The 14,847-nt window shown below is 37.0% G+C and overlaps 2 protein-coding genes across 4 annotated transcripts; one reads left to right on the forward strand and one right to left on the reverse strand.

The window, feature by feature from the left end:
* Positions 1-1,088: 1,088 nt before the first annotated feature.
* On the reverse strand, positions 1,089-5,035 carry LOC147857413 (uncharacterized). Its single transcript, XM_087328701.1, has 3 exons — positions 4,341-5,035; positions 2,484-2,521; positions 1,089-2,135 (listed from the first exon to the last, which is right to left on the reverse strand). Exons 1-3 carry the CDS (start codon positions 4,750-4,752, stop codon positions 1,551-1,553), a joined length of 1,035 nt encoding a protein of 344 aa, XP_087184827.1. The 5' UTR covers positions 4,753-5,035; the 3' UTR covers positions 1,089-1,550.
* Positions 5,036-8,982: 3,947 nt separating this feature from the next.
* On the forward strand, positions 8,983-11,878 carry LOC147857414 (uncharacterized). Of its 3 annotated transcripts, XM_087328112.1 has the most exons (8): positions 8,983-9,155; positions 9,361-9,457; positions 10,169-10,220; positions 10,370-10,444; positions 10,710-10,772; positions 10,881-10,940; positions 11,438-11,512; positions 11,551-11,878. In XM_087328112.1, the coding sequence occupies exons 1-7, from the start codon at positions 9,014-9,016 to the stop codon at positions 11,510-11,512; spliced, it is 564 nt and encodes a 187-aa protein (XP_087184238.1). In that variant the 5' UTR covers positions 8,983-9,013; the 3' UTR covers positions 11,551-11,878. The 3 variants fall into 3 exon arrangements, with proteins under 3 accessions (XP_087184238.1, XP_087184241.1, XP_087184239.1); XM_087328115.1 differs by having other exon boundaries at positions 10,174-10,220; positions 11,438-11,878; XM_087328113.1 differs by lacking the exon at positions 10,710-10,772 and having other exon boundaries at positions 11,438-11,878.
* The last annotated feature ends 2,969 nt before the right edge of the window (positions 11,879-14,847 follow it).

Raw genomic sequence — 14,847 nt, forward strand, 5'->3', positions numbered from 1 at the left:
TTTTTTCATAATATATAACAATTTGACTTTCAAAGTGTCTTCAACAAGAGGTTGTCCAGTGCTTCCAGCAATGGTTTTTTGCAAGTCAACATTCATCTTCTTATGCCAATATTGAAGAATATCACCCATTTGGAGCAAAGTTGTGCCATTGACTTTTAAGCATATTCCTCTACCTTATAATGACTTAGGCCCAAAGAGAGTACATTGGGAGGAAAGTTTGATGTGAAGACTTTTGAGTAGGATAAGTGTAAGTCAACTTAGGGAAAGAACTAGGCATGCACTAAATAAAAAAAATGAGATTAATAATTTGATTCATCAAGAGGTTTCAGCAAGAACTCATCAAGCACAATAGTACAATTGAGATCAAGCCTCTAATGGGCGAAGGATAGGTGAATATAACCAATCTTGCTTTCTCTCTTTTCAATAAATGATACGTAAGGACTCTAAAACAACCATGAAAACATACACTATTGTAACTTACGATGATCTTCTTTGACATATATGACCATTTAATCTTCTAGCTTTGTTTTAACACCACTAAGGAAATATATTGTTTCCGTCATTAGTAGTTCAATATGCACATGCATTATACATCGTTTTTTAATGAAAAACTTGCATTCTGAATTAGGACACCAAACACATGCATATGCTCATGATTCCATGATACATGCTGAAGGATTTACCAAAACATAATTTGATGAATTCTATCTTTCTATTGTGTGAACAAATTTCCAATGTTATTTGGATGCATGCTCATACTACCACACCTACATGCACATACAGCTTGTGGGTGCACTTGCTTAGAAAAAACTGCTAGGAAAAGGAATGAAAGCAGTTTTACAAACTATACATCGATAACCCAATTACAAATTACACTAGACAACACCTCATAAACATCCAAGGAAATCAACATTCACACAACTTACCCAATCCAAACATGTCAAGTGAGGCAACAAAAAATAAACATCCTATTACTATTATCTCATTGTTTCATCTTTAATTATCTCACTACTCTCTCTCTCTCTCTCTCTCTCTCTCTTCCTATCTCATTGTTTCATCTTTAGAACAAGCTTTATTGCAAAACCTACTTATTTCCAAAAGTACAAGCCTTTATATTAGTTTAATATCACAAATGATAGAGCGCCTTTTTTAAAAGACTTCCATTGGGAGTATCAATATACAAATTTACAATCAATGTATGGAATATTTTTGTTCACAATTGCAAACTTGATTATCTAGTAAGTAATGAATGACACATTTGAGATTTGCAATGGAAGAAAACTAGTATACAAACATGCGATGAACTATTTAAGTAAAATGTACCTAAGGAAAGAGGGGGTCTAATTTTTTCGTGATAGATATTGTTGCTGGACCATCTATTGCCATTAGAATTCATACTACGTTGTTTATCAGCCAATCCAGTTTATGGTTTCCATAATCATTTTTGGGGGACACAACAAACCCAATCTTGTCCCTTTGGACAATGTCATCATTTCACAGTTGAATTTTATAAGTGCCACACCCTTGTTGGCTATTCAGGCCCCTTTGGTTCACTTGACCCTACTCTCTCTTTGAGTTTTCACATGCAATCTCGCCTCGAATTCACATCTAGGGCATGGAGGGTCATGTGTGTGCACAAGAGCCGTGGCATGTTCAAGACATTCGGCATGGAAAATGTGACCACATTCAAGGACACTAACCACTGGTAATTCTTTGCTTCTCGAGATCCTCGGAAAGTGTGAAGGTGACTTCCAAGATGTCACTTTCAAGCATAGACCACACTTATGAGGTTCCCTATGAGAGATAGGGTAATGGTACTCTTGGCGCATCGCCTCCATACAAAGCTTGAAGGAAAAATCTTCATTCTTGTGACTTATACGATCCACAAAAGCATCCGTCTTTGAAGATATGTCCATATTGGACCATCTCGAGCTTCTAGGAAGTGACATCTCCAAGAGGTCAGCAAAAGAATGCATGTTATAGGAGTGTTCTGTCGAAGTGCTATCGCTAACACCACTACTTGCCAAACCAAGCGGGGGCTCGATAAGCCTGCCTTCCTTCGACTTGAAGCGACCCATTGTGGACCTCTTAGAGATTGATCCGATCGACCCAAATGAAATTGATCGTTCTGACTCCTGTTGTTGACATGAAAAGAGATTGTTCTTGTCATATCCTGAGTCAACACATGTGGCATAGCTAAAGAAAGTTGAATCAATGTTATATAGTAGGGGAAAATAAAAAAATTGCCCCTAAGTTGTTACATATTTACCATTACACCCATAAGCTTTCAAACTTTTACTAGAATACACTTGTAGCACTAGACAGTGTACTCATGAGGGGTATTCTCGCAGGTTTGAAATCTTACGGGGATTCTAGTAAAGATCCACCAAGTTAAGGAATATTTTGATACTTTTCCCTGTATAAAGTATTATAGGACATGAAAAGCATAGACCAAAGAAAATTAAATCACCATCCTAACAAACCTGACGTGAAAATGTTCCAAACTTTTGTAAGCTTTGGTCTGTTTAAAAACCAATCACAACCAGATAATATAGATCAGTCAAAAGTGAAATGGTTAAATTGATTATCTTAAAACACACATCCCAGGTTCTTGAAACTACTTTGTTGTTCTTTACATAAGTGAGTGCATAGCCTTCTTAATGTAAAAACCCTAAATCATCATATGCCTGACCAATACAAAAAAAAACTTGTAGAAAGCTGGATTGTGAAGTTCACCATTTTTTTGATAAATTATCCATATACAATAATAGTAAAGGGTATGCAGCCATAGCAGAGAGTAAAGCACTAGTGGACAACCCTGGCATACCGAGTTATCTAGGGACTAAGCATGTATGAATTTTCTGTTAGACATATATGAGGACTCATTGTTTTGATAGAGGAAATAAACAACTTTTAAAACTTTTTTTACTCCAAGTTCAGTCGTGTATTTTTTGCATATTCTATACCAATCTATGCATTTTCAGTGTTGTCTGTTATGTGTGTGTGTGGGATAATGCCGTACTGCTGTAAATGAATTGTACATAAGCCATCTGTCATTGAGTGCACAACTAGTTTAACGAATAGTCAGTGAACTACTGCATATACGTAATCAGAAGTCAATCCCCTACATATTCACACATGGTCCTTTCGAGGACGAGTTTCAATAGTCCTTTCCATGAACTTCGTTATGTTCCCGAATATCGAGTGCCACTTATGAGGTAAAGAATGGCAGATTTTTAAATCTTCCCAAATTTGGAGATGAAATTCAGCAGCTATAGACCATCCAGCCAAGTGCCTTCCATTTACCTAATTCATGTATGGTGGCTTGCAATTCATTTTTAAGAAAAATCAGCTTCCAGCCCATGTGTTCATTGCGGACTAAGAATAGGTGATATATATGTGAGAAATTCTTATCTAGCTACTCTAGATTGTGAATTGATCGAAGGAGAGGAAGCAGGGTTCATGAAGAAATGCTTGACACATTCTTGTTCCAACTCTGCTTTGGTGGATGTCCGCCAAGTATTCGTCATTTTTAATTTTTTATGATAAAAGAGATTTGAAAAGAACTGCGTGCAAAGCAAACTTTGTCAAGACTTGATACATCTCTAGCATATATATAGATCATGTTGATCGATTTTGACTTTGGAGACACCGAAAAGTCCTTCATTAGCACATGTCAAGTGACATTCATCTTACAGTTATTGTAGTCTATACAGTTAGCTTTGGCAAGATGTATTGTATTCCTATGCTCGTGAGTATACCACATACCGTGATCATCTATGACAACTTGCATCCACATTTTAAACCTGTGCCAGGAAATGTTGATCGATTTTGACTTTGGAGACACCGAAAAGTCCTTCATTAGCACATGTCAAGTGACATTCATCTTACAGTTATTGTAGTCTATACAGTTAGCTTTGGCAAGATGTATTGTATTCCTATGCTCGTGAGTATACCACATACCGTGATCATCTATGACAACTTGCATCCACATTTTAAACCTGTGCCAGGAAATATTTGGATTGTGATCAATTTTGCAGGTGTATAGAGGCAATTAGTGTGCAAACCATTTGTTGGAAGTGATCATGTGACAGGTAACTTTTAGTAACTTTGGGTTTTCGTCCACAAAGGTTGATTGCCAACATGCAAGCCATATAAATACAGATAGAAATATGTAGAGGTACATCCATTTCCACATCTACCTACAGAGATATACATCCACATATTATAGATACACATAGACATTCACATATACATAAGCATATGATTAGACCATGATTATCAACCATTTGAGTTAAAAAATTTATAAAGTACTAGAGATAAAGAAAAGTAAGACATACCTGAATGCATAATCTCGCGATCCGAGACCTCATTTGATGTCAAGGAAGGGCAGTAGTGTGAAAAATGGAAGCTGTCTGACATGGTAGGACTATTGTCCACTCCCTCATATTGAAATTCATGATGTTTATTATCATTTTGTTGAGAAGAAACAATCAATCCAACAAAGTCATTACCACTACTACTGTTGCTTCTGTAGCGTCTGTTGCTAGAGGAGCGAGAAGACCTATTCTGTTGAAGAGGATGAGGTATGACGGAGGTCTCATGATTATCTTCATCACCATCCATGGAAGCTCCACATTCATATGGTTTTCGTCTTCGCCTTCGTCTTCTTCTTCTTCCCCAATCTTGTTGAAATGACAGAGATTTTGATGGGTCCCGAGACCCTTTCATCACACCACACACGGAACCCATATAAATCCCCTGTTTTGACGTATATATTTGTTAAAAAACACTAAATTTTGCCATGTATGGACAGATATATACAGGTAGGAACCTTAAGTTTTTCCTTCCTCTGACACATACATATAAGTAGAAACCCTAATTGTTGCCTTGCCTTGCAACATAAATAGGTCGAAACCCTGAATTTTGCTCTGTTTTGGCATATTCCTATATAGGGGCCCTAAATTGGGCCCTGTTTTGACATATATGTATATACAGGTAGAAACCCTAATGCTCGTACAGCATCGATCAATGTTTGCGTATAAACCTCCTAACTATCTATCTACACACACATAAATATATAACTACTGGATTCTCTGATCGTTCTTTGATTTCTAGCTCTGCATCAGAGCCAGGGGAAAATTTGAGCTTTAAACAGATGGCAGGATTTAGGGTTATTTTCACTGTCAGATTTGGAGGCTAATGAAAATGGAACCCTAATCTTCTTCTTCTTCTTCTTCTTCTTCTTAAGAGCTTTGCATTATTGTTGAAGAAGCTTAAATGTTTGTATGAATAATAAAATTGGTGCAGGCTCCATGTTGACTTCTTGTTATCTTTATAACTGATATGTGTCGTGGTGATGCCGCGTGTATGCTGATGTGGCATGTCCCGTGCATCGGGATATGACATGTGTCATTGCTGATGTGGCATGTGCCATGAATCGTGATGTGACACGTGTCATTGCTGATGTGGCGTATATGTGTCGTGATGTGCCGTGTCACTCCATGTTGACTTCTAGTTATCTTTAACCAGTGGGCATGTGTCGTGATCTGACATGTGACATGTGTCTGCGAACGCTGATGCGGCATGTGACATGTGTGGTGCAAAGTTCAAATGTTGATGTGGCATGTGTCGTGATGTGACATGCCTCCTGCGTCGTGTGCCCGTAACATTGTATGTTGTTCATCGGAAGAGAAAGGACGGAGAATAAAAGGTCGAGTTTATCACAATCCTTGGGATTCTGTTCTGGTCGAAGTTTTCATCCAAAGACAAATGATTTAGAGAAAGAAAAAGATTACAAGGGGGAAAAAAAAAAGGAGTTTCGGTGTCTGTTCGGCTTTGTTTAACAGGCACGTATGTGTATCCGTAGAATTGAATGAACTATTCGTACTATAATAAAAGAAAATATGAACGTAAGATGGACTGTCAAATGCCATGTAGTTAGAACTTTTTGGACGTGAAGACATGAACAAGTGAAGGACCGAAAATGGGTAGGAGAGCATGGCTCAAAACGGTAAGAGCTAGCCTCTAGTAACTGAAAATGATCAAAGGCTTGAAACTCCTCAAAGGTGATTGAATGAAAAAGGTAGACCCGCCTTATATGTAGGTGACACGGCAAGAATGGAATATGTATATTAAATATTAATGGTTGGCATAAATCTTCTTGAAGTTAGGCACCTATGAAAGGATAAGGACAAGTGCATGCACTTATGTTAAATCTCAATGGTTGACATACATATTGCTGAAGCCAGGCCGATGCAATGATAAGGACAAGTGCATGCTCAAAAGAAAACACAATGGTGCATATTAAGAAGATAGGATTTTATTTTTATTTGAGAAGAAATCTTTTGAAATCTATAATATGAGCAAGAGAGCTCATTGTTGGGGATCAGAAGCTTTTTTATCCCCTCGACTCTTTTTTACTTTAAATTCTTCTTGCAAGTCCGATAACATATCAAGTTCAAGAGACTAGCATTCTTTGCCCTATAAGGATTAGATCGTGTTGGGAATAGAATACAATTATGATCCTTAACTACTAATCAATATCTATGGTTATACTTAATTATAGGTTAATCAATTATAGGAAAGATTAACCCCTATTTATGATTAATCAACAAGATATAGATATGATATTCTTAGCATATATATATATATATATATATATAGAGAGAGAGAGAGAGAGAGAATAAAAGGTTCACTCTTAACGATGAGAACGCTAGACTCATTAATGGCAAATTGCTAACAAAGATAACACAAACAACAAAACAACAATGGTGACAATAAAATTTGAAGGTGGTTATTTCTCACTTGCGTAGACTCTACATAGTTTGGGGAACTTACAAGGTGCTCTCATCACTAGCTTCTAGCAATAATTATAATCCCGACAGTGATGCCAAAGATGTAACATCTTTTAGTATCCTTCTTGAATTCGCTTCTCACTCGGGTTTTCTTTTGAGAACCATGACCTCAAGATCCATGTGTAGGGATGTAGCACCATCTACCTTATTGTTGGCAAGATTGACTACAATGAGTGTCAAGTCACTCTCAAGCTACTTATACCTAGATAGTAGACTAACTACTACAACAAACTTTAATCCTAATATATGACATAATCATTTTCATGAGGTTAATTAAACACTTAAATTCATGTGAGACTTCACCATGACTCAAGCGCTCGAATGAAGAGCGATAAAGGGAGAAATCAACAATTAGGCTCCAGTTCCAATCCATGTTAATATAATTAGAAGTTATGAAGATACAAAGCTTAGGCTTATAACATATAATTAGGTAGATGTGTGTGTGAGAGAGAGGCTTGGGCCTTCCGCGATGAAAGGTTTATAATTTCACCTTTATAATTATTCCTTAATTAATAACAACTATGTCCTTTCACACTTGGGAGGGTATAAAGGACGCTTATAAATGTTACCTCTACAGCCCATTACAATGTTAGGCTCTTTCTCTAGTACTTCTATAAAGAGTGTTTAGTGTGTCCTTAGATCATAGCATCGGATGTGACATGCTTAGAGGATATTTAACAACTATGAACAATTGGTTGATTACACTAGTGATGCTTTTTTTGTTTGGAACATCAACCGTCAATGGTTTTCAAATTTTGTTCCATGTCTTTGACTCCAAGTTTGTGTGGTTACGTTCTTAATATTTGGTGAATTAGGAGATTTATTCTCCTTGTTATCATACTATGGAAACTATAGAGAACATTATCAACACTCCTAATAAAACCATGGACTTCCCATTGCCACTACCTAGAAAAGTCTACCTTTAGTACTCTAGCTAGCTCCTAGCTTAACATCACATCGTTGTCATCCAAGAGGAATGTGTGACAACCATCGATTACAATGTAATGCTCAAATCCTAATCCATCTAGAGAAAAGTTTTATTTTTCTCAATTGAGTTTTCCCACTATGAAATACATCATCATCATGACAATATTTCCTCGTGTTCTAATTGATTAATGACATAGAAAAGAATAACTAATAAAAGAGTATGAATGCATATGGTATTGCCGAAAAGCGATCAAGTAAATGATTGTTGATTTTTATTGCCACCCATTTTGATGTACAAAGATGATTTCCCATTTCACATACAAGTGATTATTATAGAATAGTGGAACAGATGTTTCAATAGAACACATTCTTGGCATTTATCTAGAAAGGTAGAGTATGCATTATCTAAGTGCAAAATCTTGTTTGTCGGAAGTACTATAATTAGAAGCTCCTTTGTGCAACTTGTTTTTCAATGGCCATGAATTGTGTGGCATTCTATGTCATTGGAAAGAAGTCATAATTGAGCTTCAATGCCTCATACACATAGAACTCATATACACCACCAACTAGTTTCGTGGGTGCCATGCAACATATGTTCTCGAAGAATGATTGGGTGCACTCTTGATTATGATCAAGCCATAAGTCTTACGTGAACCTGATTCTCTATCTTAATCAATCATGATCAGGCCATAAGCCTTACGTGAACTCGATTCCCTACCTATATCGGTTGTGATCAAGCCATAAGCCTTACGTGAACCTGATTCTCTACCTTTATTGGTCGTGATGAAGCCTTTAGCCTTACGGAAATGATCAAGCCATTAGCCTTACATGAATGCGGTCCTAAATTTATCAGTCGGAATGGCCACACGCCACACGCCACACACACACACACACACACACACATATGTACATATATGTTTCGAAAGAGACGTGTCTACGACTTGGTTCGAATGAGGCCAACAATATCAACTATTTACAAATGTAGGCTCTTTCCCCACACATGGCCTAAACATAACACAGTGTAGGCTCTTTTTCGTAAACGGTTTGGTTTAAATGGCTTCATAATTTTTAAACGGTTTGGTTTCAAGGCCAAGAAACCGAACTGAGCCGAGCCGAAACCGAAACCGGGCCCATTTCTATGTACACCACCACACTTAGTTAAAGGCCAGGTCTAAGAGGAGGAAGACCACCTAAAAACAGAGTAACTTTTGAAGCTCTTGGCAATAGCTATGGCTATGGCTATGGCTCAGCTTGTTGCTGTAATGGGGTTTGAGCTAAAAGCTCAGCATCTGCAGCAGCCATGGTGGAGAAGGAGGAGGTCTCATTCTACAACCGACAAGAGATATAATGTCTTCATCCAATGCTCTTCCAGTGAGTACATACATTATCTATCTCTATCTCTCTCTATCTATATATGTGATATTTAGCCAGAGAGAGAAATAGAGGGGTATTTTTTCTGTGCAGAAGATGTTCTATTCATTCTTGTTTCTGATGTTTATAAACACATGATCCTGATCACCCCCAAAGTTCTTGGATTTTGTTTATAAGAATAGCCTTCCTTTACCTTTGATCTCAGATAGATATGGAGGTAGTAGTGGTAGCCCTAAGACAGGATCTGTGGGCTCCCAAAGGCTCAAAGAAGGAGCTCTTCCTGGCACCTATTGGAATAGCAAGTAAGCCTGTGTTTATTTTCCATGTTTTTATAAACACACACACACACACACATCTATATCCCTCTGTATTTGTGAATTTTTTCAGATGGAAATTTGTTGTTTTTTTTATGTATTTCGATGAGATATACATATGATAAGAGACAAAATTTTCTGTTGTATCGCGTTTCTAGTGTAGAAAATTTGTATAGTATAGTGAGAGTGGCATTCTCTTTAGATCATTATGTGGCACATATTCATTGGCTCCAGACGAAAACTGAATCAGCATTGTTGACACAAGTGGTATTTGCTCATTGGCTCATCCAGAGGAAAAATTTGAAAGGCAGTAGTGGCGCATATTCATTGGCTCCAGAAAAGAAAATTGGTTGTCTTTAGCATATTGAAGGACAGATTTGTTGATTCGAGAAATTGGAATAATGGGGTATGTACACAGATTCATATAATATACATATCGATACACATGAATCAACAGAAATGGGCTGGTTTCCATTGACGCCCATTCCTTTAAACATTAGCAATCTAAATAGAAAAGGGTACCGTTTGAAAGGGTTACAGAAAAAGTGCGTTTTGTTCATGAGAAAATCTGCAAGATAAGGGTAATTATTCCATATACCAATGGCACATGATATTTATTCTAGGGCACTTGAGATTTTCCTATTGATTTTTGTCATATCTTTTACTAGAGAATCATGGTTGCTCCATTTTTGGATGTAGTGCAGAGCTTGGAGGTGATGTCAGAGTAGCGTTCAACAAAGGAACTGAAACGGTAACAAAATTTCAGTCACATTTTTAAGCTCAAAACAGATGGGAGATTAACTACACCAAAGTGCCTCATATGTTGTTATTCCTGAATCCTAACAAGAGTCTCCTTTAATCAGCTCTCTAATGATTCGATTGCATTCTGGCTTTGTGCAGGTGATTGAAGCCGCGAGAGTTGGGGAGAATCTGTTGCGTGTAGCGGAGCGATGTGGAGCTATGGTTCCAAATCCTGTAAGGATGCGTATATTTTCATATGGAAAAAAACTCCAAAATACTTCCTAAGCTTGTCATTATTCTCGCAAATGCTGGCGAGTTTCCGGTATTTCCCCAAAGGAGCTTCATGAAACCCTCTGAAAGAGAGGATGAATCAACCAAAATAAGCGTGTAACATGATTGCTCTTTCAGAGGGTTTGACCAAGCCGGCATTTTTGGGGGTGGGCGGAATGATTTGGATCCCGTATCTCTCTAATGATTTAAACCTTGGTCATGCTATTAGGACTTCTGCTTTGAAGGGTCTTGTTGTCATTGTGAGATGGAGGTTGTTGGAGGAGCATCTGAGGTTCTCTTTTTTTGCTTCATTTAAAAAAAAAATTCTACCTGATAATTAGTTCTTTTCTTTAAAAAGTTCCAAGAAAACTATTTGTTTTTCCTTGGTGAATTTGTTTAGGTTAGCTCAGATGCAAGCAATAAGAAGATTGAGGAGCTTGTGAGAGGTTGTATTTGCCCTGTAAGTTCATATATACATGCATATATACATACATAGCTTGCATTCATGCATGCATATATACATACCCACCTTACAGACATACCTTGCATTCATGCATGCATACATACATATAAGATTTTATTGATTGATTTATTTCCACAATTCAAGTAGATTCCTTATTTGAGTTTTTATATTAAATTATACATAGATGTTTGTTTTTTTTTCCCATTATTCAATATTTTGAATAATACACACACATGCATATGCTCTACATTTTCAAGCTTTACACATTTTACTTAAGTTTTTGAGGATTTTGTTTTAACTATATGTTTAAAGTGATCTTCTTTCAAGTTTTGTTTACATTTTCTTTTTCATGAAGTCAATACGGCAAAGCCCTCCCAAGGATTGTTGATGTTGATGTTTTGTGTCTCTTGTTTGGCCTCCTTGGCTCTTTCTAGCCTCTGAAAAAACCTTAATATAACTTTTCTTTCCTTCCCTGTATATGTATTATTTATTAGGTTCCTATGAGGGAAGGATGTGTACAAGTTAATATGATCAATGAAGAGGATGTGTGGGGCGATCAAGTTCTCTAACTTCCATTTCCATGGTCAACTCAGAAATTTTCTCTAACTTCCATTTCCACGGTCTTCAACTCAGAAAATTCTTCCCCTTTTTCTTAACAAGAACAATCTGGATGTTAAAAAAATATATCAAGATGTCATCACTTCTATTGTATCAAATGCAATTTGGCCAAGGTGATCATTTGTAAGAGAAAGAGAGTGTATACTACAAACTCATATGCATATACATCGTGCATACATATTATACTTTGGGATGCATTGATTGATGCCTTGTGCTCAATTATAGGCTTTCTCTCTCTTTGGAGGGATTATGGTTTGGTAAAGAGTCATTACCTAACCCTTATGTTTATTTGTAATGAAAGCTAAAGCTGTTTATTGGCTTATTGTAGTATTAACAATAATAAAGATTAGTATCTGTTAATAACATCCAAAAGACCAATATTCTATAAATGATGCGGAGATATGCATGCTGAGGAGGAACCATTACGGTTCTAAACTAACAGAAATGCAAATACAGATTATTGTGAAGTTTAGACAGAACTTTGATAAGATGAAACTGATTACATTCAAGGACTAGGTGATTTTCATTTCCAACTCTATTGCGGTATAAATAATGTGTATAACATGCGTACTGAGGTTGAAGCAAGAAGTTTTGAATTAAGAGAGATACAGATTATTGTGGGATTTAGGTAGAAGTTACATGAACAAAGATCAAAATGCTTACATTCAAGAAGATTAAGTGATTTTTATTTACATCTATTTTGTAGAACACATCCTTGGTACTAGTAGGAGATTAGGCAATTATTGTCAACAAAAGATGATGACTTGAAGAATAGGAGCCTAGGTTGAAGAAGGTTTTCAAGAATATCAATCCTAGTCAAAGAAGATTACAAACCCATTTAGAATATTATGAAGATTAAGAGGTCATCCCCTTGTAGAAGATGATGATGAACGAGGAGAAATGAAGAAGATTTTTCGACTAGCTTTCCTCTAATGCCTATGCATGATAGATTCTTTTTCCTCTCGTTTAAGCTTAAATGTGCATATGGAACCTAAACATATGGGTAAAACAAGTAGACATTCCTCATATCCCAAACTTTGGGTAGGATTTTCCCTTGTTTGTATTTCAACAACCTACAAGCAAGTCACTTTAGGCGTGTTTGATTGATGGTATGTTATTAAGCAAGTATAGGAAAATGCAAGGGGCCGATTATAGGAGGGTTTGAGAGAGAGGTACAAGTCATAAACCTCTAATTGTTCCTAGAGAATATTAGATACAAAATTTATTGAATTTCTCCATTGTGTAAGGTTTCCCTTGAATGCAAGATATGCAAAATTTCCACTCTTTTTAAACGCTCCTACAAGACCAATATTATGAGTGTTGATGAAAGTACTAATGACGAGAATGATGTTAACATCAATTATTATTTCACTCACTTTAATTCCACAATTTTAAGTGGGTTGGACATCGTGGATATTCCACAATATCCAACCCACCAAAAATTGCGGAATTAAGACATCAACCAAAGTTGGTCTTTGCTCTTGCATGTCATCTAGATTAGATGTCTACTCAATTGTTTTTTGGAAGAATTTTTCAAAAGTCCTTGTATGGGGCCGTATTTCACTTGACAACTTGAAGTGTGCCTACGATAAACTCTTCATAGAAGTACTAACAATGGTGGCTTGGTGCGTAGAGCTTCAAACAACAATGTAGCCAAACACTGATGATTTATTAACTCTAGTAGCCATACAAGGCAAACCCTCGAAACTAATTGTGATTTTTGGGTGTTAGCCAAGTTTATGGTTATTTATGTGATCAACATCTCAAGCAATTTGAAAGGCTTGGTGGTAGTGCAAAAGCTTTGAGTCGAGAAACTATCACACTATAACCACAAACATTCATATGTGAAGTGTATGTCCATGTGCCAAAGTGGTGCCAGAAGTTGGATTCATAGTTGACAAAATTTGTTATTCTCGGATATGGGCTTGCTAGGTTTGGCTATTGGATGTTTAGGTGGTGTCATTGTCAGAAACTTCAAATACAAGTTAGAGCTCATTGAATGATAGACAAGAGTCAACCTACATTGAAAAGATCGACCACCTTGAGCCATTAAGCCAAGTGGATGAGATAATTTAAGCCTAGAGATCACCCAGGGATCAAATGAATTGGGGTGATCATATTTGATAGAAGAAACGTTTAACTCAAAGAGTGAACAAGTGGATCATATCAAATCACTAACGGCCATAAAGGGCATTAGTAGATCCTCGAGGATAGGTGTATCATGTAGCATAATCAAGAAACACTAAAGAGATCAAGGAAATGATACTTCGAGTTTCAAATAGGAACCACCACTTTGACAAATACTTTCGGGGTAAACATGCCAATAAGTTTGTACCAAGCGAAGACCACTTGATGCTCATAGATAATGGGGAGACCATATGTTACAAAGAGACAATGGAGTTTGAAGATATTGAAATGAAGGCTATCCATGAAGAGCACGATGGAATTGATTCACATATCAACTTTAGGAAGTCCCGCCTCCAACCCTAAACTTCCTCTATCGAATTGGTGTCCTTTTCATCACCCAACACATCAATCTAACCAAAGACCATCATCCTCGCCATCCACTTGCACCCAATCCACAACACATTTACATTTACATTCACCTCCACCTAACCCTCCCCCCTTCATTCACCCCTATCTGTCCTTCTCCACCTCCCCCTACTTTTGTGATTCACACATTTCTCTGAAGATCTTCATCCTCAACATCCATTTTCACCCCATCATCCCCCTCTCCTCACATCCTATGTCCCACTTCACTTATTGTTCTCTCTTCCATCCCCATTGCTCCTCGTTCCCCACCCCCTATTTCTAAAAACTCCATCAAACTTGAGTAGCCCTCCTCCACATTGTCATCCTTAGCACAACGAGAGTGTGGTATCAAGGTAATATCTATAAACATTTTGTACCCTCCAAAGTGTGAAAGAGACATAATTGTACTGTTGATGAATAAGGAACAACTATAAATCTTTTGTAAAGGTTCTTCCTCAATTTATATATCTCCCTATAGTTAAAGCTTAAGTATATAATAGAGAGGTGAGTAAAAAGAAGAAGAAATTAAGTCCCATAGGTCATATTTGACCTCCGAAGACAATAATATAATCTCTCTCTCTCTCTCTCTCTCTACTTCATCGTGAAATTCGTGAAAGCTATGATGATATATTAAGAGGGGCCGACGACTTGAGTATCATAGTAAAGAGAACACCTAGAAGGTTGAGCTCATAGTTGTATGCTTTATTCGTAAACTGAGACTTGGTGCTTCAAAGTATGAATATCCCTTCTTAGG

The sequence above is a fragment of the Azolla caroliniana genome, unplaced genomic scaffold (assembly GCF_043228905.1).
Source record: "Azolla caroliniana isolate FFs.n. ecotype wild unplaced genomic scaffold, voAzoCaro1.0.p SCAF_12, whole genome shotgun sequence".
Classification (NCBI taxonomy): domain Eukaryota; kingdom Viridiplantae; phylum Streptophyta; class Polypodiopsida; order Salviniales; family Salviniaceae; genus Azolla; species Azolla caroliniana.

Excerpts from the sequence above, each read along its gene's own strand:
- LOC147857414 (XM_087328112.1), top strand. The coding sequence starts at position 9,014 with ATGGCTATGGCTATGGCTCAGCTTGTTGCTGTAATGGGGTTTGAGCTA. Across the intron at positions 10,221-10,369 it reads TCAACAAAGGAACTGAAACG|GTGATTGAAGCCGCGAGAGT; the intron begins GTAACAAAATTT and ends GGCTTTGTGCAG. Across the intron at positions 10,445-10,709 it reads GAGCTATGGTTCCAAATCCT|GACTTCTGCTTTGAAGGGTC; the intron begins GTAAGGATGCGT and ends TCATGCTATTAG.
- LOC147857413 (XM_087328701.1), bottom strand. The coding sequence starts at position 4,752 with ATGGGTTCCGTGTGTGGTGTGATGAAAGGGTCTCGGGACCCATCAAAA. Across the intron at positions 2,522-4,340 it reads TCGCGAGATTATGCATTCAG|ACCAAAGCTTACAAAAGTTT; the intron begins GTATGTCTTACT and ends GTTTTTAAACAG. Across the intron at positions 2,136-2,483 it reads TTGGAACATTTTCACGTCAG|GAGTCAGAACGATCAATTTC; the intron begins GTTTGTTAGGAT and ends TGTCAACAACAG.